Source organism: Tachypleus tridentatus, chromosome 7 (genome assembly GCF_004210375.1).
Source record: "Tachypleus tridentatus isolate NWPU-2018 chromosome 7, ASM421037v1, whole genome shotgun sequence".
Lineage (NCBI taxonomy): Eukaryota > Metazoa > Arthropoda > Merostomata > Xiphosura > Limulidae > Tachypleus > Tachypleus tridentatus.
This window is the reverse complement of record NC_134831.1, coordinates 186241164-186265486: the sequence shown is the minus strand read 5'-3', so window position 1 is coordinate 186265486 and position 24323 is coordinate 186241164. Positions and strand designations below refer to the sequence as shown.

The window sequence follows — 24323 nt, the reverse complement described above, 5'->3', positions numbered from 1 at the left end:
CGAACAATGAAGCAAAATTGGATCAAAAACATCACGTACAACAAAGAAAAACATTCATATTAAATGATATACATAGAACTGATAACCTGACTTGTCACTTTATCAAAGTTATGACCAATACATATTACTGTTTACTCCCTGACAGTCTACATTATTGTTTACTCCCTGACAGTCTACATTATTGTTTACTTCCTAACAGTCTACAACATTGTTTACTTCTTGGCAGTCTACAATATTGTTTACTTCTTGGCAGTCTACATTATTATTTAATTCCTGACAGCCTACATTATTGTTTACTTTTTGACAGTCTACATTACTGTTTAATTCCTGACAGTCTACAATATTGTTTACTCCCTGAGAATCTACATTATTGTTTACTCCCTAACAGTCTAAAATACTGTTTACTTCCTGCCAGTCTACAATATTATTTACTCCCAAACAGTCTACAATACTGTTTACTCCCTGACACTCTTCATCACTGTTTACTCCCTGACAGGCTCCATTATTGTTTATTCCCTGCCAGTCAACATTATTATTTACTCCCAAACAGTCTACAATACTTTTTACTCCCTGACACTCTTCATCACTGTTTACTCCCTGACAGTCTACATTATTGTTTATTTCCTGACAGTCCACATTATTGTTTACTTCCTGACAGTCTACAATACTGTTTACTACTTGACAGTCTACATTATTGTTTACTTTCTGACAGTCTACATTATTATTTACTCCCTAACAGTCTACAATACTGTTTACTTCCTGACAGTCTACAACATTGTTTACTTCTTGGCAGTCTAAATTATTATTTACTCCTAACAGTCTACAATACTGGTTACTTCCTGACAGTCTTCATTGTTGTTTACTCCCTGACAGTCTACATTATTATTTACTCCCTCACAGTCTACAACATTGTTTACTTCCTGACAGTCTACAACATTGTTTACTTCCTGGCAGTCTACAACATTGTTTACTTCCTGACAGTCTACAACATTGTTTACTTCCTGACAGTCTACAACATTGTTTACTTCTTGGCAGTCTACAATATTGTTTACTTCTTGGCAGTCTACATTATTATTTAATTCCTGACAGTCTACAATACTGTTTACTTCCTGACAGTCTACATTATTGTTTACTTTTTGACAGTTTAGATTATTGTTTACTTCCTGACAGTCTAAATTACTGTTTAATTCCTGACAGTCTACAATATTGTTTACTCCCTGAGAATCTACATTATTGTTTACTCCCTAACAGTCTAAAATACTGTTTACTTCCTGCCAGTCTACAATATTATTTACTCCCAAACAGTCTACAATACTGTTTACTCCCTAACACTCTTCATCACTGTTTACTCCCTGACAGTCTACAATACCTTTACTTCCTGACAGTCTACATTATTGTTTACTCCCTGCCACTCTACAATATTATTTACTCCCAAACAGTCTACAATACTGTTTACTACCTGACACTCTTCATCACTGTTTACTCCCTGACAGTCTCCATTATTGTTTATTCCCTGCCAGTCAACATTATTATTTACTCCCAAACAGTCTACAATACTGTTTACTCCCTGACACTCTTCATCACTGTTTACTCCCTGACAGTCTACATTATTGTTTATTTCCTGACAGTCCACATTATTGTTTACTTCCTGACAGTCTACAATACTGTTTACTACTTGACAGTCTACATTATTGTTTACTTTCTGACAGTCTACATTATTATTTACTCCCTAACAGTCTACAATACTGTTTACTTCCTGACAGTCTACAACATTGTTTACTTCTTGGCAGTCTAAATTATTATTTACTCCTAACAGTCTACAATACTGTTTACTTCCTGACAGTCTTCATTGTTGTTTACTCCCTGACAGTCTACATTATTATTTACTCCCTCACAGTCTACAACATTGTTTACTTCCTGACAGTCTACAACATTGTTTACTTCCTGACAGTCTACAACATTGTTTACTTCCTGACAGTCTACAACATTGTTTACTTCTTGGCAGTCTACAATATTGTTTACTTCTTGGCAGTCTACATTATTATTTAATTCCTGACAGCCTACAATACTGTTTACTTCCTGACAGTCTACATTATTGTTTACTTTTTGACAGTTTAGATTATTGTTTACTTCCTGACAGTCTACATTACTGTTTAATTCCTGACAGTCTACAATATTGTTTACTCCCTGAGAATCTACATTATTGTTTACTCCCTAACAGTCTAAAATACTGTTTACTTCCTGCCAGTCTACAATATTATTTACTCCCAAACAGTCTACAATACTGTTTACTCCCTGACACTCTTCATCACTGTTTACTCCCTGACAGTCTACAATACCTTTACTTCCTGACAGTCTACATCATTGTTTACTCCCTGACAGTCTACATTATTGTTTACTCCCTGCCAGTCAACATTATTATTTACTCCCAAACAGTCTACAATACTGTTTACTACCTGACACTCTTCATCACTGTTTACTCCCTGACAGTCTCCATTATTGTTTATTCCTGCCAGTCAACATTATTATTTACTCCCAAACAGTCTACAATACTGTTTACTACCTGACACTCTTCATCACTGTTTACTCCCTGACAGTCTCCATTATTGTTTATTCCCTGCCAGTCAACATTATTATTTACTCCCAAACAGTCTACAATACTGTTTACTCCCTGACACTCTTCATCACTGTTTACTCCCTGACAGTCTACATTATTGTTTATTTCCTGACAGTCCACATTATTGTTTACTTCCTGACAGTCTACAATACTGTTTACTACTTAACAGTCTACATTATTGTTTACTTTCTGACAGTCTACATTATTATTTACTCCCTAACAGTCTACAATACTGTTTACTTCCTGACAGTCTACAACATTGTTTACTTCTTGGCAGTCTAAATTATTATTTACTCCTAACAGTCTACAATACTGTTTACTTCCTGACAGTCTTCATTGTTGTTTACTCCCTGACAGTCTACATTATTATTTACTCCCTCACAGTCTACAACATTGTTTACTTCCTGACAGTCTACAACATTGTTTACTTCCTGACAGTCTACAACATTGTTTACTTCCTGACAGTCTACAACATTGTTTACTTCTTGGCAGTCTACAATATTGTTTACTTCTTGGCAGTCTACAATATTGTTTACTTCTTGGCAGTCTACATTATTATTTAATTCCTGACAGCCTACAATACTGTTTACTTCCTGACAGTCTACATTACTGTTTACTTCCTGACAGTCTACATTACTGTTTACTTCCTGACAATCTACAACATTGTTTACTTCTTGACAGTCTTCATTATTGTTTACTCCCTGACAGTCTACATTATTATTTACTCCCTCACAGTCTACATTGCTGTTCACTTCCTGACAGTCTACAACATTGTTTACTTTCTGACAGTCTACAACATTGTTTACTTCTTGGCAGTCTACAATATTGTTTACTTCTTGGCAGTCTACATTATTATTTAATTCCTGACAGTCTACAATACTGTTTACTTCCTGACAGTCTACATTATTGTTTACTTTTTGACAGTTTATATTATTGTTTACTTCCTGACAGTCTACAATATTGTTTAATCCCTGAGAATCTACATTATTGTTTACTTCCTAACAGACTACATTACTATTTAATTCCTGACAGTCTACATTATTGTTTACTTCCTGACAGTCTACAATACTGTTTACTACTTGACAGTCTACATTATTGTTTACTTTCTGACAGTCTACAATATTATTTATTTCCTAACAGTCTACAATACTGTTTACTCCCTAACAGTCTACAATACTGTTTACTCCCTGACAGTCTCCATTATTGTTTATTCCCTGCCAGTCAACATTATTATTTACTCCCAAACAGTCTACAATACTGTTTACTCCCTGACACTCTTCATCACTGTTTACTCCCTGACAGTCTACATTATTGTTTATTTCCTGACAGTCCACATTATTGTTTACTTCCTGACAGTCTACAATACTGTTTACTACTTAACAGTCTACATTATTGTTTACTTTCTGACAGTCTACATTATTATTTACTCCCTAACAGTCTACAATACTGTTTACTTCCTGACAGTCTACAACATTGTTTACTTCTTGGCAGTCTAAATTATTATTTACTCCTAACAGTCTACAATACTGTTTACTTCCTGACAGTCTTCATTGTTGTTTACTCCCTGACAGTCTACATTATTATTTACTCCCTCACAGTCTACAACATTGTTTACTTCCTGACAGTCTACAACATTGTTTACTTCCTGACAGTCTACAACATTGTTTACTTCCTGACAGTCTACAACATTGTTTACTTCTTGGCAGTCTACAATATTGTTTACATTGTTTACTTTTAATTCCTGGCAGTCTACAATATTGTTTACTTCCTGACAGTCTACATTATTGTTTACTTTTGACTTTAGCAGTCTACATTATTATTTAATTCCTGACAGCCTACAATACTGTTTACTTCCTGACAGTCTACATTACTGTTTACTTCCTGACAGTCTACATTACTGTTTACTTCCTGACAATCTACAACATTGTTTACTTCTTGACAGTCTTCATTATTGTTTACTCCCTGACAGTCTACATTATTATTTACTCCCTCACAGTCTACATTGCTGTTCACTTCCTGACAGTCTACAACATTGTTTACTTTCTGACAGTCTACAACATTGTTTACTTCTTGGCAGTCTACAATATTGTTTACTTCTTGGCAGTCTACATTATTATTTAATTCCTGACAGTCTACAATACTGTTTACTTCCTGACAGTCTACATTATTGTTTACTTTTTGACAGTTTATATTATTGTTTACTTCCTGACAGTCTACAATATTGTTTAATCCCTGAGAATCTACATTATTGTTTACTTCCTAACAGACTACATTACTATTTAATTCCTGACAGTCTACATTATTGTTTACTTCCTGACAGTCTACAATACTGTTTACTACTTGACAGTCTACATTATTGTTTACTTTCTGACAGTCTACAATATTATTTATTTCCTAACAGTCTACAATACTGTTTACTCCCTAACAGTCTACATTACTGTTTACTCCCTGACAGTCTACATTATTGTTTACTTCCTGACAGTCCACATTATTGTTTACTTCCTGAAAGTCTACAATACTGTTTACTACTTGACAGTCTACATTATTGTTTACTTTCTGACAGTCTACAATATTATTTACTCCCATCAGTCCACAATACTGTTTACTTCCTGACAGTCTATATTACTGTTTAATTCCTGACAGTCTTCATTATTGTTTACTAACTGACAGACTACATTACTATTTAATTCCTGACAGTCAACATTATTGTTTACTTCCTGACAGTCTACAATACTGTTTACTACTTGACAGTCTACATTATTGTTTACTTTCTGACAGTCTACAATATTATTTATTCCCTAACAGTCCACAATACTGTTTACTTCCTGACAGTCTACATTATTGTTTACTTCCTGACAGTCTACATTATTATTTACTCCCAAACAGTCTACAATACTGTTTACTCCCTGACACTCTTCATCACTGTTTACTCCCTGACAGTCTTCATTACTGTTTAATTCCTGAAAGTCAACATTATTATTTACTCCCTAACAGTCTACAATACTGTTTACTCCCTAACAGTCTACATTACTGTTTACTCCCTGACAGTCTACATTATTGTTTACTTCCTGACAGTCCACATTATTGTTTACTTCCTGAAAGTCTACAATACTGTTTACTACTTGACAGTCTACATTATTGTTTACTTTCTGACAGTCTACAATATTATTTACTCCCATCAGTCCACAATACTGTTTACTTCCTGACAGTCTACATTACTGTTTAATTCCTGACAGTCTTCATTATTGTTTACTGACAGACTACATTACTATTTAATTCCTGACAGTCTACATTATTGTTTACTTCCTGACAGTCTACATTATTGTTTACTCCCTAACAGTCTACAATACTGTTTACTTCCTGACAGTCTTCATTATTGTTTACTTCCTGACAGACTACATTACTATTTAATTCCTGACAGTCTACATTATTGTTTACTCCCTGACAGTCTACAATATTATTTACTCCCTAACAGTCCACAATACTGTTTACTTCCTGACAGTCTACATTACTGTTTAATTCCTGAGAGTTTTCATTATTGTTTACTTCCTGACAGTCTACAATACTGTTTACTATTTCACAGTCTACATTACTGTTTACTTCCTGACAGTCTACATTACTGTTTACTCCCTAACAGTTTACAATACTGTTTACTTCCTGACAGTCTACATTATTGTTTACTTTTTGACAGTTTAGATTATAGTTTACTTCCTGACAGTCTACATTACTGTTTAATTCCTGACAGTCTACAATATTGTTTACTCCCTGAGAGTCTACATTATTATTTACTTGCTGACAGTCTTCATTACTGTTTACTTCCTGACAGTCTACAATACTGTTTATTATTTGACAGTGTACATTATTGTTTACTTCCTGACAGTGTACATTATTGTTTACTTCCTGACAGTCTACATTATTGTTCACTCCCTAACAGTCTACAATACCGTTTACTATTTGACAGTCTACATTATTGTTTACTTCCTGACAGACTACATTATTGTATACTCCCAAACAGTCTTATTACTGTTTACTCAGTGATATTCTAGATTATGGTTTACTTTCACAAAGTCTTGGTTATTGCTTATTCTCTTTACTCTAGATAACTGTTTGCTTCCCAACAGTCTGTACTTGAAATTAATAAAATCCAATTGCAGATTGAACCAGGAATTTTATTTCTTTAATCTTTTGCTAAATCATAAGACAAAATCAATTTAATTAATTAGTATAATAGAATATAGTAAACTAACACAGCACTTTAAAACATCAAAGCAGAATGTTCCAAATTATAATTAATTACATTAAAGTTTGTGAATTTAAGAAACTAGTAAGAAGCGTTTCACCTACCTTATTAGCCTGTTCCAGCTCCAGGACACGAAACTCCAAAAGTTCATTCTGATCTTTAGCTTCTTTCAACTCTTCACATAGTTGAGTCACCTAAGTTAACATAAATAACTGAAAACGTGAAATTATGGAATCAGTTCATATAATCCAATTATAATACTCATACTATTCTTTACACAGGTCACTTTATCAGTTTTTCTGAAACTTTTATATACGGGATACCAGCCAAGCACACTAGCATGAATTTTGTTTTTTGTTACCATAGCTCTGAAATGGTTCAAAATGAGATGATTTATAATTATTCACAGCAGAAATGATTGTCATCACTGCTAAATATTATACAGTCATGTGAAAAAGTTAGGACACCCTATGAAAGCCTGTGTATTTTTGTAACATTTTTAGATATACAGATATTTAATCTCAATTTTAACAATACTGAGAGATTATAGGAATATGACTAAACAATTAAAACTGAAGAAAAGACTTTCAAGATCTTCTGTAAATGTAATTCTACAAAAATTCATATTCTAACTAAGGAAAAGTTAGGACACCCCCACATTTATTCCCACTTAAAATGGCTCAACTCACACACAGCTGTATCACACCAGGTGCACATGATTAAAAGATCGTTACCCAGCATTTTGAATGAGGCTTACCCAATTTAAACTTCAGACATTTAACTTGGTGTGCTCCTGACTGTTGAAGTGAGAGTGAGCATCATGGTGAGAGCAAAAGAGCTGTCTGAGGCCTTCAGAAAGAAAATTGTAGCAGCTTATGAGTCTGGTAAGGGATTTAAAAAGATCCCAAAAGATTTTGAAATCAGCCATTCTACTGTCCAGAAAATAATCAACAAGTGGAGGGCTTTCAAACTAATTACCAACATCCCCAGGTCTGGTTGTCCAAGCAAGTTCACCCCAAGAGCAGACTGAAAGATACTAAAAATGGTCTCCAAACACCCTAACATGTCATCACAAGACCTACAGCAGGCTCTGACTACTGTTGATATGAAAGTGCATGCCTCTACAATCAGAAAGAGACTGCACAAGTTTAACTTGCATGGGAGGTGTGCAAGGAGGAAACCTTTGTTCTCTAAGAGAAACATCAAGGTCAGACTGAAGTTTGCCAAAGAGAATGTAGACAAAGACTAGGACTTTTGGAATAATGTTCTTTGGACAGATGAGTCCAAAACTGAATTATTTGGACACCAGAACAGAGGACATGTTTGGCATAAACCAAATACAGCATTCCAGGAAAACAACCTCATACCAACTGTGAAGCATGGAAGTGGAAGTGTCATGGTTTGGGGCTGCTTTCCTGCAGCAGGACCTGGACAGCTCATAATCATAGAATCCACCATGAATTCTACTGTGTATCAGAGGGTGCTTGAGGATCATGTGAGACCATCTGTACGAAAATTAAAACTGAAGCAGAACTGGACTCTGCAGCACGACAGTGACCCAATTCACCAAAGACTGCCTGAAAACTAAGAAATGGAGGGTCCTGGAATGGCCGAGTCAAAGCCCAGATCTTAAGCTCATTGAGATGCTGTGGGGTGACTTGAAACGTGCTGTACATGCAAGAAACCCCTCAAACATCTCACAGCTGACAGAATTCTGCATTAAGAAGTGGGGAAAACTTTCTTCAGACCAATGTCAGAGACTGGTAGATGGCTACAAGAAGTGTCTCACTGCAGTTATTTCAGCCAAAGGGGGTAACACTAGCTATTAGGGGGTAGGGTGCCCTAACATTTTCCTCAGTTAGAATATGCAATTTTGTAGAATTACATTTACAGAAGATCTTGAAAAGTATTTTCTTCAGTTTTAATTGTTTAGTTATATTCCTATAATCTCTCAGTATTGTTGAAATTGAGATTAAATATCTATATATCCAAAAATGTTACACAAATACACAGGCTTTCATAGGGTGTCCTAACTTTTTCACATAATTGTAGATTGTTAATAATAGGCTATTCCACAAAACAGTTTAAACAGTGTCAATATTTTTCTGTTGTATATCATGGTATGATAATTAAGTACGTAGACAGTGTCGGTATTTTGTTGTTTTATATCATAACTTCATAGTTGCATATATATACAGACTAATACCTTATAAGCAAGTTTTTTGCATCCATTACACACTTTAAATGCACGTGTGCTAAAGTATCAGGTCAGAGATTATCAGTGTCAGTTATTGTACAGCTGTGCCTATGTTAAGTTGATTGTTAAAGGAAAATCGCTCGCTGTTGTTTTTATAAGATGCCAATAAATGGAACTGTTCAGCATGCATATTCTGCAGTATCAAATGATAAAAAATTGGTCAGTTCAATTGTCATCTGAACACACTAACCAGTGGCCACATTTTGCCAAAATTTACACATAGATTGTATATCAATTTCAATAGTTTGTAGCATGTCATAACAACTGCATATCTACATACAACCACACATGACCATTCTGTACAAATCTTGGTGCTCAGTTACACAATAATATATGCTTAAACATACAAATTTTGTCCATATTTTATTTTTAGTAACGTTAAAAAAATGAGAATATATCCTCACATACAGACTTTGTCCATACTTTTCTTTTTAGTGATAAGAAAAAATCTCCACACATAGAATTTGTCCATATTGTTCAAATTAATGATAAGACAACATATCTAGTCATATAATTTGTCCATATTTTTCTGTTTAGTAATAAAACAACACATCCACAATTATATTTTGCCCATATTTTTCTATTTAGTGATAAGACAACACATCAACTCATTGATTTTGTCCATATTTTGCTGCTCAAAGACAAGGTACCCATATATAGGTTTTGTCCCAATTTTTTTCCTGTTTAGTGACATAATGACATAGCCACTTACTTACAGTTTGATATTTCACTGAACCATACTCCAACACCATAACTACTAATACATAGGACATTAGATTTTATTCTTTAATTTTACCAGAATATTATAAATGAATCCATAGATTTTGTTTGACACAGCATAAAAAGATATACTTAAAATTTACCATTTTCTATCATTCGACATTCATGTTTTCCCAAACTGGTTTTAATATTTTATCTAATTTATTATTTATATCATCCCATGACATTTAATTGTGTGAAATATGTAGCTTGTGACTTTTATTTTAACTGAAACAGTTTACATATTTCTATAATATTTAATGCTGTTAGATATGTAGCTTGTGAATTTTATCTTAATTTAATATTATTTCAACATTCCTATAACATTGGACGCTATGAAGTATGTTTCTTTCACTTCTGTTTTACCTTAAACATAAGTCATGCAAAAAAAGTTTCTAAAGAGTCAAGCCAAAAAAAGGGTATCTCTAATTAGTACTGAGAAAACAGGGTATCTCTAATTAGTACTGAGAAAACAGGGTATCTCTGATTAGTACTGAGAAAACAGGGTATCTCTGATTAGTACTGAGAAAACAGGGTATCTCTAATTAATAGTGAGAAAAATAGGGTATCTCTAATTAATAGTGAGAAAAATAGAGTATATCTAATCAATAATGAAAAAATTGGGTTTCTATAGTTAGTTATGTGAGAAATAGAGTTCTCTAGTTAGTAAGTCAAGTTGAAAATAGGGTATCTCTAATAAGTAATTTGGTAAATAGAGTTCTCTAATAAGTCAAGTCAAAAACAGAGAAATTGGGTTTCTCGAGTTAGTTATGTGAGAAATAGAGTTCTCTAGTTAGTAAGTCAAGTTGAAAATAGGGTATCTCTAATAAGTAATTTGGTAAATAGAGTTCTCTAATAAGTCAAGTCAAAAACAGAGCTTCTATAATTAGTTGCATGGTAAATAGAATTTTCTAATGAGTAAAGTTGAAAATAGAACTTTCTAAGCAGTCACATAGAAAACAAATGTTCTCCAACGATCTATGTGGAAAATAAAGCTTTCTAATAAGTCCGGTTGTAAAGTAGTGTTTGTTTCTCTAATTAGTCATGAAATAAAACTTCTGTAATGAGTCAAGTTCTACAGTACTTGCTCTCTAATTAGTTAAGTTAAAAGTAAGGATTCCACAATAAGTCAAAGCAAAAAGAGGGATTCTCTAATGAGTCATGTGGAAAGTAAGAATTATTTAATGAGCCAAGAGGGAAATAAGGGCTCTCTCGTGAATCCAGATGTAAGAGAGTGTTTTTTAATAAGTGATGTGAAAAGCACTGTTTCTATAATAAGCCAAATTGAAAAGGGTCCCTTGATGACTCACACCATAAATAGGAGTTCTCTAATGAGTCAAATGTAAAAGAGGAGTTCTCTAATGAGTCAAGTGGAAAACAAAAGTTCTCTAGTGAATTGAGCTGTAAAATAGGGCTTTTCTAATAAGTTACACAAAAAGTAGGAGTTCTCTAATAAGCCAAGTAGAAAAGGTTTCTCTAATCAGTCATGTGAACAACAAAAACTCTGTAATGAATCAAGTGGAAAAAAAATTGGTTTCTCAATGGATATGTCATGCTAAGAATGGCTTCTGTAGTTTAAACTACAAGTCAATAGTACATTACATACCTTCCTGTTCAAACCATCTGCTTTGTTTTCTAGTGTCTGCTTTTCTTCAGCCCAGGAAAGTATCTTGGTTTGAAAGAAAATAAATAATATAATTATTGGGTGTTTAATACAGAAGACAATTAACACAAAACCAGACTGAAAAGAAGATGGGGGGAGCATGTATCATTCTTTATTTCTGCAGACGTTGCACAATGTTTGTAATAAGATAGACAACTTTCATAACGTTCTTTAAACTTGAACTTATATATATACATATCTCAGAGTTAAAAACGTTTCTACTAGTTTTCAAACCACACGTATATATGTATTAACAGTACTACTCAACATGTACAGAAATATCACTGTGATAAATTCCTACTTTGGTAGTTCCTTGTATGCCTTGGTTCTCTGCCACTAGATGGCGCAGTAAGGAAAATGCCCGTTGTAGTTGTAGGTGTTCCGAATAAAGACGCTTGTACATTGTATCTGTCGTTGACTGTAAAATACGTAAAAGTGGCATTATTTTTTACTGTAAAACATGTATAAATAACATTACACTAGACCATCCGGTTGCAAATCAATGGATCGAAATTAATCATTATTTAACAATCAGTACTGTTTTTTCTTCATAAATGAATTTAAAGGAATTAACATATCTAAATATCTAATTTGTTTCCTGTTGACTCATATAAAAATGTCATGACTGTTAAAAAATTACAATTATAAATTCTTTATGTCTCATTTCCCTTAAAAGAAGTTAGTCAATGTAAACCCAAAACCGACGAGTCAAAAAAGTTGGCAACTTTCCCATTAACTATGCAACGGTTGAGAGAAACTGAAATGTGCCACTGAAGATGAGATATTCGATATTATGTGTATTAAGACGGATCTAATGTAAGGTTTAATTTTACTTGCACCGATCCTGACATATGAACACCGTTAAACCGGTTGTAGGCTTTTGTAACCACTTAACCTGAAGAAGGAAACAAGTATAGGTTAATGTTTTCTAGAAACCGGGTTTCTAGCGGTGTGAGTCCATAGACATACAACTGTGCAACCGAGGAGGTTAAATGTTGGCCATCTGAAAATAAACAAACAAAATAATAATAATAATATTTACAAGACGCGTTCTCTTCTTCCTTCGTATTACCCAGTCGATCAACAGTAAATTTACTTAGCAACGCTCAAAATCGAGGATTCGATTATCAGGAGTGAACAAAGCGCAAATTGCCCAAAGTAGCGTCTTCCCTAAAATAAATAAATCTTCACTGTCGTAAATTTTATCAAAAATATTAAGCAAATCGAATGGATACTAAATTAAAATGAGCATATATAAAAGGTATTTTGTGAAAATACAACTTCATATACACATACATATACTTTGCTTATTGTTTATAAGGTTATGACCAAGCACGAACATAATTTTGATAACATTCACGAATAATCACAACAGAAACACACTAACTTGTATTCGACGTTTTGACATCAAGAGTTAACAACATAAATCATGCTTTATTCAGAATTGTTTATGTAGTGGAGGCTTAATAAGTTTCAAATCCAATTTATAAGTTTGATATTTCGCTTTATTTGCACCCTTAGAATTATACTGTCATAAATAATTAATTAGCCTCCATATGACTAAACACACTAAATTAGTACTTCACTTGTTTAAAAATATTGATTCTTAGCCTAATCATTAAAACAACGACTTCAGCTTTTAAACATACATTGTGACAATAACAACAACGTTTCCTTAATTTTGGTAAAATTTACTGACATCAAACGTCTATCACGTTAAGCCCTGACTTTAAAATACTTTTGTTATTGGAACATTGACTTGTTTTTATACTGTTGTGACTCTAATTCAAAACATTTTTTTCAGTGGTTTTACTGGATAGATTCTTCCTAATCAAATTAATCTGTAAATTAAGTTTCTTGAATTGTGGTCCGCTTTGAAATTTGATGAAGATATGCTTGTAAATGGGTGTAAAAGGTTTAATAATAGCAAACATTGAGCTTTAAATAGAGTTTTCAGTTTTTGTGGTTTGTTTTTTTTTGTATACAATTATTATAGCAGAGGTATTAAAAAAATTGGCGGCGATGAACACTAAAACCTTAAAAATTAATAAATTAGGTGATGTATTAAAAGGTCTATCACTATAAAAATATACCTTTTTAGGGCCTGGTGATTTTGGTTTTGGGGTTGAATCTTTTGATGTCGTTGACTTCTGCTGTAAAATTATTAATACTGTTGAATTTCTCAAAGTTCATAAAAATTACTTTTTTAATATTCCATAAAACTATCAGGTTCTTATTATATAGTACGTTATACAAACATTAACCTAAGCCTAGTTCATTGGTATATGCTAAGTATAGATAAATCTATGCCTATATCATGGCTATACTCTAGGTACCTTTATTAATCAATCTTTCATTATGTCATTGCTATGATCTAACATATACATATTAATTAATCCTTACCTATCTCACTGTTATATCCTAACTAGACATGTATAATTAATTTACAACTGTCTCAATGCTGTATCATAAAGTTTGAATACACTAAACGTGTGCTGTGTCAGAAAATTTTGAAAATTAAAATAAACGATTATGCCTTAGTTTTCATCACCCTAATTCGCAGATGTAAACTATATAAATGTATGTTTATTCGTAGAATTTAAGTTTGTTGAAAATCTGAGTAAGTATACAAGAGAACTAATATTATATAGGGGGTAGAATGCCTGCTGAAGTAAGAAGAGGTGTTAATTATACGAAAGTTAAGGGGCAGAATGCCTGCTGATATAAGAATTAGGGTTACAATGTGTGTTGACAATATGAACTAGAATGATAAAATCACAGATTATTAGATTATTTTTCAACACTTGTAAAGAGCTCGTGTTTATTAAAATATATTTGAAACTACATTCCTCAAGTTTTGTAGGTCAAACAATACAAAAACATAAAAAAAAAACACGTTCAACTCCTATTCACTAACATAATAAATTATCATATATCCAATAATATTTTCCAATTATTGGGAAGTATACTGGTCTGCAACTGCGACAATAAGACACGTATGCATCTGTAAACAGGTATAAAAATACAGTATCATATAAAGAATATACAGTACTGAAAATATACATGTGGAAATACGTAATATTTTATGCCACCTAATAACCCTTTAACTTTTCGTGCACGTCTACCATTTCAGTATCAACGGTACTTTTTCTGCCATGTGAGTGCTCCCAGTGACTCAGCGGCATGTCTGCAGACTTACAACGCTAAAAACCGGGATTCGATACCTGTGGTGGGCAGAGCACAGATAGCCCATTGTGTAGCTTTGTGCTTAATTCAAAACAACAACAGTCATATGAGCCTTTAAGCCTCTTCCTAAGTTATTCTTGCCTATTTAGGAACAGTGTATATGTAGACAATGAACATGAGGTGTTTAGAAAATATTCAAAATCAGGCATTCAGAAATTCTTCAACGTGAATTTTAGAAACTGTTTGCTATAACGTGTTGTTTTAAAATAAAATATTTGAAAACTGTTTCACATGGGGTATTTAAACTTTACTCGATTAAAAATATTTGTTGGTGAAACAATAAAATAAAAACACTCATGTACACAGTTCCATTTTATTCGGGGCCCTTGGGCCAAATAGTCCCAAAAATGTTAACTGCATCTCATTAATGTACTTAAAAGACCAGAGTAGGTTTTGTCCGGTACAGTTTGGTTTGTTTGGAATTTCGCGCAAAGCTATACGAGGTCTATCTAAGCTAACCGTCCCTAATTTAGCAGAGTATGATTAGAGGGAAGGCAGCTAGGCATCACTACCCACTGGCAACTCTTAGCCTACTCTTTTACCAACGAATAGTGAGATTGACCGTAACATTATAACATCCCCACGGCCAAAAGGGCGAGCATGTTTTGTGTGATGGAGTTTCGAACCCCCGACCCTCAGACGACGAGTCGAGTGCCTTAACCACCCGGCCATGCAGGACCTCCTGTAGAGTTACCACCATAACTGTATTAGAGACAAGATGGATTCACTGATTGGTCCGCATTTTGTACTAGTCTAAAATTAATTAAAAACACGACACAAAAGCCAATGAGTCATTTTTATCCAATTTATGTAAATATAAATAGTTTATTCTCGTATTTTGTACACGGTAATACTGTTGTATTTTGTATTAAGATAATATTCAAATATTGTACTCTGAAGTCCAAATAACCACAATTTCTTTTTGTACTGTTTTTAGTACAAAACAGTAATGTTTGAGTTAAATTGATTACTTTGAACTTTGGTGTTATTCCACAAAACTTGGAAGATATATTTTTCCTTGTTCTAGAATAAAAATTACATGAACTGAACCAACGCTTTTGTTTTACCAGTGATTACTTTAAAAACTGCAAATAAATTACTCAGAGCTTAAACCAAAATTCCTAAAACAAGTACATCTTACTTGTCGCACAGTTTCTGAGGGAAAGCGACTTACCTCTTGTGTAAGTGTCACGTTCTTTCCACGTCTTACCACAGGAAAAGCTTTAGGGTTTGATAAAAGTTGAGCCTAAAAAATAGAAGCAAAGAAAATATAAATCAAAAGTCAAACTGATGCACACCATCTGAAGGTGGAGGTTATAATATATTTCATTAGATTAGCTCACGAGTTAAAACAAATACTAACAGATATAAAAAATACGTAAAAAACGTAATGATATCCACGAAAATAAGTGAAAGAAAAACTCAAATCTACGTTACACACGTAATTATGATGCAAGATTATATTTAACCACCCGCAGTTGTATTTCAACAAAATTCGTATGAAAATACCCAATAAACACAAAAGCAACTTCCCCCTCACTCACTAAAAGGTGTAGCGTATCAGCACAAAAGCAACTTCCCTCACTCACTAAAAGGTGTAGTGTATCAGCACAAAAGCAACATCCCCCTCACTCACTAACAGGTGTAGTGTATCAGCACAAAAGCAACTTCCACCTCACTCACTAAAAGGTGTAGTGTATCAGCACAAAAGCAACATCCCCTCACTCACTAACAGGTGTAGTGTATCAGCACAAAAGCAACTTCCCCCTCACTCACTAACAGGTGTAGTATATCAACACAAAAGCAACTTCCCCCTCACTCACTAGCAGGTGTAGTGTATCAAAACAAAAGCAACTTTCCCCTCACTCACTAACAGGTGTAGTGTATCAGCACAAAAGCAACTTCCCCTAACTCACTACCAGGTGTGGTGTATTAGCATAAAAGCAGCTTCCCTGTCACTCACTAACAGGTGTAGTGTATCAGCACAAAAGCAACTTCCCCTCACTCACTACCAGGTGTGGTGTATTAGCACAAAAGCAGCTTCCCCCTCACTCACTAACAGGTGTAGTGTATCAGCACAAAAACAACTTCCCCCTCACTCACTAACAGGTGTGCTGTATCAACACAAAAACAACTTCCCCATCACTCACTACCAGGTGTGGTGTATCAACACAAAAGCAACTTCCCCTTCACTCACTAACAGATGTGGTGTATCAACACAAAAGCAACTTCCCCCTAACTCCCTACCAGGTGTGGTGTATTAGCACAAAAGCAGCTTCCCCCTCACTCACTAACAGATGTGGTGTATCAGCACAAAAGCAACTTCCCCATCACTCGCTAACAGGTGTGGTGTATCAGCACAAAAGCAACTTCCCCCTCACTCGCTAACAGGTGTAGTGTATCAGCACAAAAGCAACTTCCCCCTCACTCACTAACAGGTGTAGTATATCAACACAAAAGCAACTTCCCCCTCACTCACTAGCAGGTGTAGTGTATCAAAACAAAAGCAACTTCCCCCACTCACTAACAGGTGTAGTGTATCAGCACAAAAGCAACTTCCCCTAACTCACTACCAGGTGTGGTGTATTAGCACAAAAGCAGCTTCCCTGTCACTCACTAACAGGTGTAGCGTATCAGCACAAAAGCAACTTCCCCTCACTCACTACCAGGTGTGGTGTATTAGCACAAAAGCAGCTTCCCCCTCACTCACTAACAGGTGTAGTGTATCAGCACAAAAACAACTTCCCCCTCACTCACTAACAGGTGTGGTGTATCAACACAAAAACAACTTCCCCCTCACTCACTACCAGGTGTGGTGTATCAACACAAAAGCAACTTCCCCTTCACTCACTAACAGGTGTGGTGTATCAACACAAAAGCAACTTCCCCCTCACTCGCTAACAGGTGTAGTGTATCAGCACAAAAACAACTTCCCCCTCACTCACTAACAGGTGTGATGTATCAACACAAAAGCAACTTCCCCCTCACTCACTAACAGATGTGGTGTATCAACACAAAAGCAACTTCCCCCTCACTCACTAACAGGTGTGGTGTATCAACACAAAAGCAACTTCCTCCTCACTCACTAACAGGTGTGGTGTATCAGCACAAAAGCAACTTCCCCTCACTCACTACCAGGTGTGGTGTATTAGCACAAAAGCAGCTTCCCCCTCACTCACTAACAGATGTAGTGTATCAGCACAAAAGCAACTTCCCCTCACTCACTACCAGGTGTGGTGTATTAGCACAAAAGCAGCTTCCCCCTCACTCACTAACAGGTGTAGTGTATCAGCACAAAAATAACTTCCCCCTCACTCACTAACAGGTGTGGTGTATCAACACAAAAACAACTTCCCCCTCACTCACTACCAGGTGTGGTGTATCAACACAAAAGCAACTTCCCCCTCACTCACTAACAGGTGTGGTGTATCAACACAAAAGCAACTTCCCCCTCACTCACTAACAGGTGTGGTGTATCAACACAAAAGCAACTTCCTCCTCACTCACTAACAGGTGTGGTGTATCAGCACAAAAGCAACTTCCCCTCACTCACTACCAGGTGTGGTGTATCAGCACAAAAGCAACTTCCCCCTCACTCACTAACAGGTGTAGTGTATCAGCACAAAAGCAACTTTTATTTAATAACAATCTTACATGGACCGCAGTGACGCTGTTAACATTTTCTTCATAAGCGTTTCCTCGGTAACTGCAGTTTGAATCGTTGCTGGCTTCTTTTAGAAGCTGCAAGAGTTGCTCAACTGGCTCGTTTTTCTCGAAGATTCGCTGGCCACATTGCAGGTTAAGTTCCTTTTCCAGCTGATGTATTGTCCTGTCTTTCGCTCGAACTTCTCGAAGCTGGCATTTAAACAATATTAAAGACGTTAGAAAGACACAACCTTATGTAGCGATAAAAGTTTTCATACATGCTTCAGAATGTCAGATTATTGGAAGTGTTTACATATTAACCAGGTACGAACCGTTTCGCCTCAATTCCGTTCGCTGCAAGTAATTACGCTTTATAACAGTTACGTGAAAAGAACAAAAGCAAACGGGTTTTAACGTACATCGCGTGCAAGAAAATGAAGAAAGCGTCTTTTATTGAAATTAGTCTTACTAGTTAGTGGTGCTAAAAACATCCCTGTAAGTGTCTTGAGAGGTATGTTCATAATGCGTTGTTCTATTTTTACCATGTTAAGAATTTTAATAACACTATTTCTTAATCATCCTAATGGCTAGAACGTAAGAAGTCATCAGGATGAGAACAATATAAGATGATAAACAAAGTCTGTAAATGAAAGGAAATGATACGTACATTAAGGAATACAAATGGCCGTTTGTTTGTTTTTTGAATTTCGCACAATGCTACGCGAGGGCTATCTGTGCTAGCCGTCCCTAATTTAGCAGTGTAAGACTCGAGGGAAGGCAGCTGGTCATCATCACTCACTGCCAACTCTTGGGCTACTCTTGTACCAACGAATAGTGGGATTGATCATAACATTATAACGCCCTTACTGCTGAAAGGGCGAGCATGTTTGGTGCGACCGGGATTCGAACCCGCGACCCTCAGATTACGAGTCGATCGCCGTAACCCACCTGGCCATGCCGGGCCCCACAAATGACCATAATTATGAACGAAGGATAAAAGAAGGGATTTCATGAAGGATATGTGGAAATATCATTCAATGAAAATATTTACAATAAAGAAAGATTTAACCAATGAAAAGTTTGGAATACTGGTGTAATAACTTATCATCAAATTACTTTATGTAGAAGGTTTAATCGAATCTTTTAATATATATTTACATATCTACATAAATATAATAGTATTGACTGTTGTACATCAATGTAACTACATCACAGGATGTGGATGGAATCTTTATAAAATTTGGCATAGAGGTTCATTAGATCCATGCAAATTTGACGTTTCACATTTTGTTTTGCAATTTTTTAACAACTACATATAAGGGAAGCAACTTCTCATATCCTAAGATAACCTTTCGTTAATCATGAATTGACATAACTTCCGTCCAAGGAAAGGGTACTCTAGCTAGTCATGAAATGACATCAAAGAAGTGCGTACATATTTAGTGCCAAACACACTATAGTTTCTTACTTATATCATGATTACTTTTAGGTTTGACCTACTTACCATATATCCTGACGACTTCTGAAGTTGACTTACTTATCGCATCTTAATGACTTCTGAGTTTAATTGCAAGGATACATCTTGTACTTAGAAGATAAAATATTTGAATTCCAGTAACAAACAGTATTTACACAGAAAGTCCTAGTGACTGTACTGTGTTTGTGCTTTTTGTTTGTTTCATTGCAAAGTTTTACATTGAACTATATGCACTCTATTCACCGTGGGAGAACACACCTCGAATTTTAGCGTTGAAGTCCATACGCTTTCAGCTTACTCACTTTAGTAGACAAGTTGCTAACAAATAAATACACGTGACTCTTTTTATCTTGCTTTAATGAAACAGGCATTTTCCTTTCGTACCAAAACTTGTAGAGGTAACATAAATAATTTTACAAAGTATATGTCTAAACGTAACGTGTCTGTTTGACACTATGTTACTGATGTTTTAAATGAGTACGACCCAGATAACCTTAGAAATAATAGTAACAAAAGCTTTAATTCATCAAAAAAATCTATACTCGAATCATAATATCTTTACTCGGGTAGTATTGTGAGCCTAGTGTAAAACAGCTTTAACCCAATATAGATACCGTAACTGTATTATTCAGGTATAAATCTCAACTTCAGTGACAACGACTGTAAGCTGAGAAGCAAAATGCTTTATCTACGGGCCCATAGGCGCGAATATTTTCGGAATTTCAATGTGAAGTCGATCAGGGTTTTCTATTCTGATTTTTTTTTTTTTTGCAGACATTACATAAAGATTTAGGGTACAGGGTGTATGTACCACTGTCTATCAACGCCTCTACCTTAAACAATGATGCAATATACGACAAATGATCACAGAAACTGGTTCGTTTATAACAGTGATAACCAACATGCAACCTTATGAATACATTACAAACACAACAACACGCAATAATGGAAGGAATTACTATGTAATAATAATAATAAAAACATTTAAAGTTATAAACAATCATATAGCTGTTTATTCATGCTTTTAATGATACAAATGTACATAATTTGAACTAAATAAATTACCAATGGAAAATATTAACACCTGCCACACGAGCCATCTTGGTGTAGTTCAAAAATGAATCATTCCGGAGAGTTTGAGAAAACATTTGGAATTATTCTCGAGGTTTAATTCGCTGGACGGGGCCAGTGACCATGAGAACAAACATGGAAAAGTTACGTTGTAAACAGAAAGCAAACCAATGTAGATAAACGATTGGTCCACTTCAGATGAGGGAAGAAATTATTCGAAAATATCGCGGTCGAACTGACGTATCAACTGAATCGAAAATTCGTCAACTAATTATAATTACTACATTGACAACGAAACAAAACAGGGGGAGACAAAAATATCGTTACACCTTCAGAAAGGGACGTGAAATCATTAGTTTCAATATCTGATGAAAATGAAGGCACAGTAAAGCCTGAAGATGTAATCTTGAAGTTCATGTACGGTACATCATAATACGATTTCCATAGCGATTCTTAACTTTAAAATGTCGTCTCTTAAATTAATTATTTCATTTTAGAAGTTGTGTCAAACTTCATTCATCAAGAGTTATCGAAGTAACTCAAAATCATTGTTACCTGGAATGACTCCTATTGAACATCCAAGACTTAATAGAAACAAATGCTGGGCTAGCTCGTGTGGGGATGTTCAGGATTATAGAATACCTTCTGATATTAACACTTCCCTTTCAGGTTTCTAAACAACGAATACATTTCGATAATCTTTTTACAAAGAAAAGTTTTTGAGTTATGTAACCACACGTGTGGAACATTGTTTATCAACATCCTCGACTTTGTGAACATGCTGTTTAAGTATCTTCAAGCTTATGTAACTACATATGTAGAACACTGTTTAAATATATCTTTAGTTATGTAACAATATATGAGTGGAACCCTGTTTAAATATATCCTAAGTCATGTAACAATATATGAGTGGAACACTGTTTAAATATATCCTGAGTTATGTAACAATATATGAGTGAAACACTGTTTAAATATCTACTGAGTCATGTAACAATATATCAGTGAAACCCTGTTTAAATATCTCCTGAGTCATGTAACAATATATGAGTGGAACCCTGTTTAAATATCTACTGAGTCATGTAACAATATATGAGTGGAACACTGTTTAAATATCTCCTGAGTCATGTAACAATATATGAGTGGAACCCTGTTTAAATATCTCCTGAGTCATGTAACAATATATGAGTGGAACCCTGTTTAAATATCTACTGAGTCATGTAACAATATATGAGTGGAACACTGTTTAAATATCTCCTGAGTCATGTAACAATATATGAGTGGAACCCTGTTTAAATATCTACTGAGTCATTAACAATATATGAGTAGAACCCTGTTTAAATATCTCCTGAGTCATGTAACAATATATGAGTGGAACCCTGTTTAAATATCCACTGAGTCATGTAACAATATATGAGTGGAACCCTGTTTAAATATCTCCTTAGTCATGTAACAATATATGAGTGGAACCCTGTTTAAATATCTACTGAGTCATGTAACAATATATGAGTGGAACACTGTTTAAATATCTCCTGAGTCATGTAACAATATATGAGTGGAACCCTGTTTAAATATCTACTGAGTCATTAACAATATATGAGTAGAACCCTGTTTAAATATCTCCTGAGTCATGTAACAATATATGAGTGGAACCCTGTTTAAATATCCACTGAGTCATGTAACAATATATGAGTGGAACCCTGTTTAAATATCTCCTGAGTCATGTAACAATATATGAGTGGAACCCTGTTTAAATATCTACTGAGTCATGTAACAATATATGAGTGGAACCCTGTTTAAATATATCCTGAGTTATGTAACAATATATGAGTGAAACACTGTTTAAATATCTACTGAGTCATGTAACAATATATGAGTAGAACCCTGTTTAAATATCTCCTGAGTCATGTAACAATATATGAGTGGAACCCTGTTTAAATATCTCCTGAGTTATGTAACAATATATGAGTGGAACACTGTTTAAATATCTCCTGAGTTATGTAAATACATGAGTGGAACATTGTTTAAATATCTCCTGAGTTACGGAACAATACATGAGTAGAACACTATGTAAATATTTCTTGAGTTACGGAACAATACATGAGTAAAACACTATGTAAATATTTCTTGAGTTACGTAACATGGAACACTGTTTAAATATCTTCTGAGTTATGCAACAATATATGAGTGGAACACTGTTTAAATATATCCTGAGTTACGTAACGTGGAATACTGTTTAAATATCTACTGAGTTATGGAACAATATTTGAGTGGAACTCTGTTTAATTATCTGCTGAGTCATGGAATAATATATGAGTGGAACACTATTTAAGTATCTACCGAGTTATGTAACAATATATGTGGAACACTGAATGTATCCTGACTTGTATAAGCATGATGGTGGTACAATGAATGCCTCCTGACTTGTAAACATGATGGTGGTACAATGAACGTCTCCTGACTTGTATAAACATGATGGTGGTACAATGAATGTCTCCTGTGTTATATAAACATGCTGGTGGTACAATGAATGTCTCCCGTGTTGTATAAACATGCTGGTGGAACACTGAATATCTCCTAACTTGTATAAACATGATGGTGGTACAGTGAATTTCTCTTGTGTTGTATAAACATGATGGGTGTACAATGAATGTCTCCTGACTTGTATAAACATGATAGTGGTGCAATAAATGTCTCCTGTGTTGTATAAGCATGCTGGTGATACACTGAATGTCTCTTGTGTTTTATAAACATGCTGGTGGCACAATGAATATCTCCTGTGTTGTATAAACATGCTAATGGCACACTGAATGTCTCCTGTGTTATATAAACATGCTGGTGGACAACTGCTTATCTCGTGTGTTATATAAACATGCTGGTGGTACACTGAATGTCTTCTGTGTTATATAAACATGCTGGTGGTCACCTTTTGTTATATATTTACATTAAAATTCTGCTCTAGATTTTAACATTTAAGGACGATGGATTCAAAACCTAACAATTTGGTATTTCTTGACGTATTTTAAATTTAGAAACATTAAAATGTTGGCGAAGAAGAGTCGAGCTAAGGAATGTTGACAACACAACAGATGTTTGCGTCACACAGTTACAAAATAAAAAATATATTAAGTTCAATAACATGTTAAAACAAAGAGTTAAAACACGCATACACACACATACACACACACATATATAGATCAAAGTTAACTTCTTAAATCAACAGATAGCAAAATTCCGGCGTACAAATTAAGGCAAATCATATTTTATTTTATTAAGATAGTAAACACACTTAGAAACACTTCAAACTATATTGAAACGAAACACACTTAGATACACCTCAAATCATTATGA

The 24323-nt window shown here is 34.6% G+C and overlaps 1 protein-coding gene across 1 annotated transcript in view; it reads right to left on the bottom strand.

The window, feature by feature from the left end:
* Nucleotides 1-24323, bottom strand: part of LOC143257500 (uncharacterized) — a 136682-nt gene that overhangs the window by 50141 nt on the left and 62218 nt on the right. Inside the window, 6 exon segments of the mRNA XM_076516274.1 lie at nucleotides 6962-7051; nucleotides 11480-11542; nucleotides 11838-11954; nucleotides 13630-13689; nucleotides 15957-16028; nucleotides 18437-18637. Of these exon segments, the coding sequence (XP_076372389.1) occupies nucleotides 6962-7051; nucleotides 11480-11542; nucleotides 11838-11954; nucleotides 13630-13689; nucleotides 15957-16028; nucleotides 18437-18637 (603 nt within the window).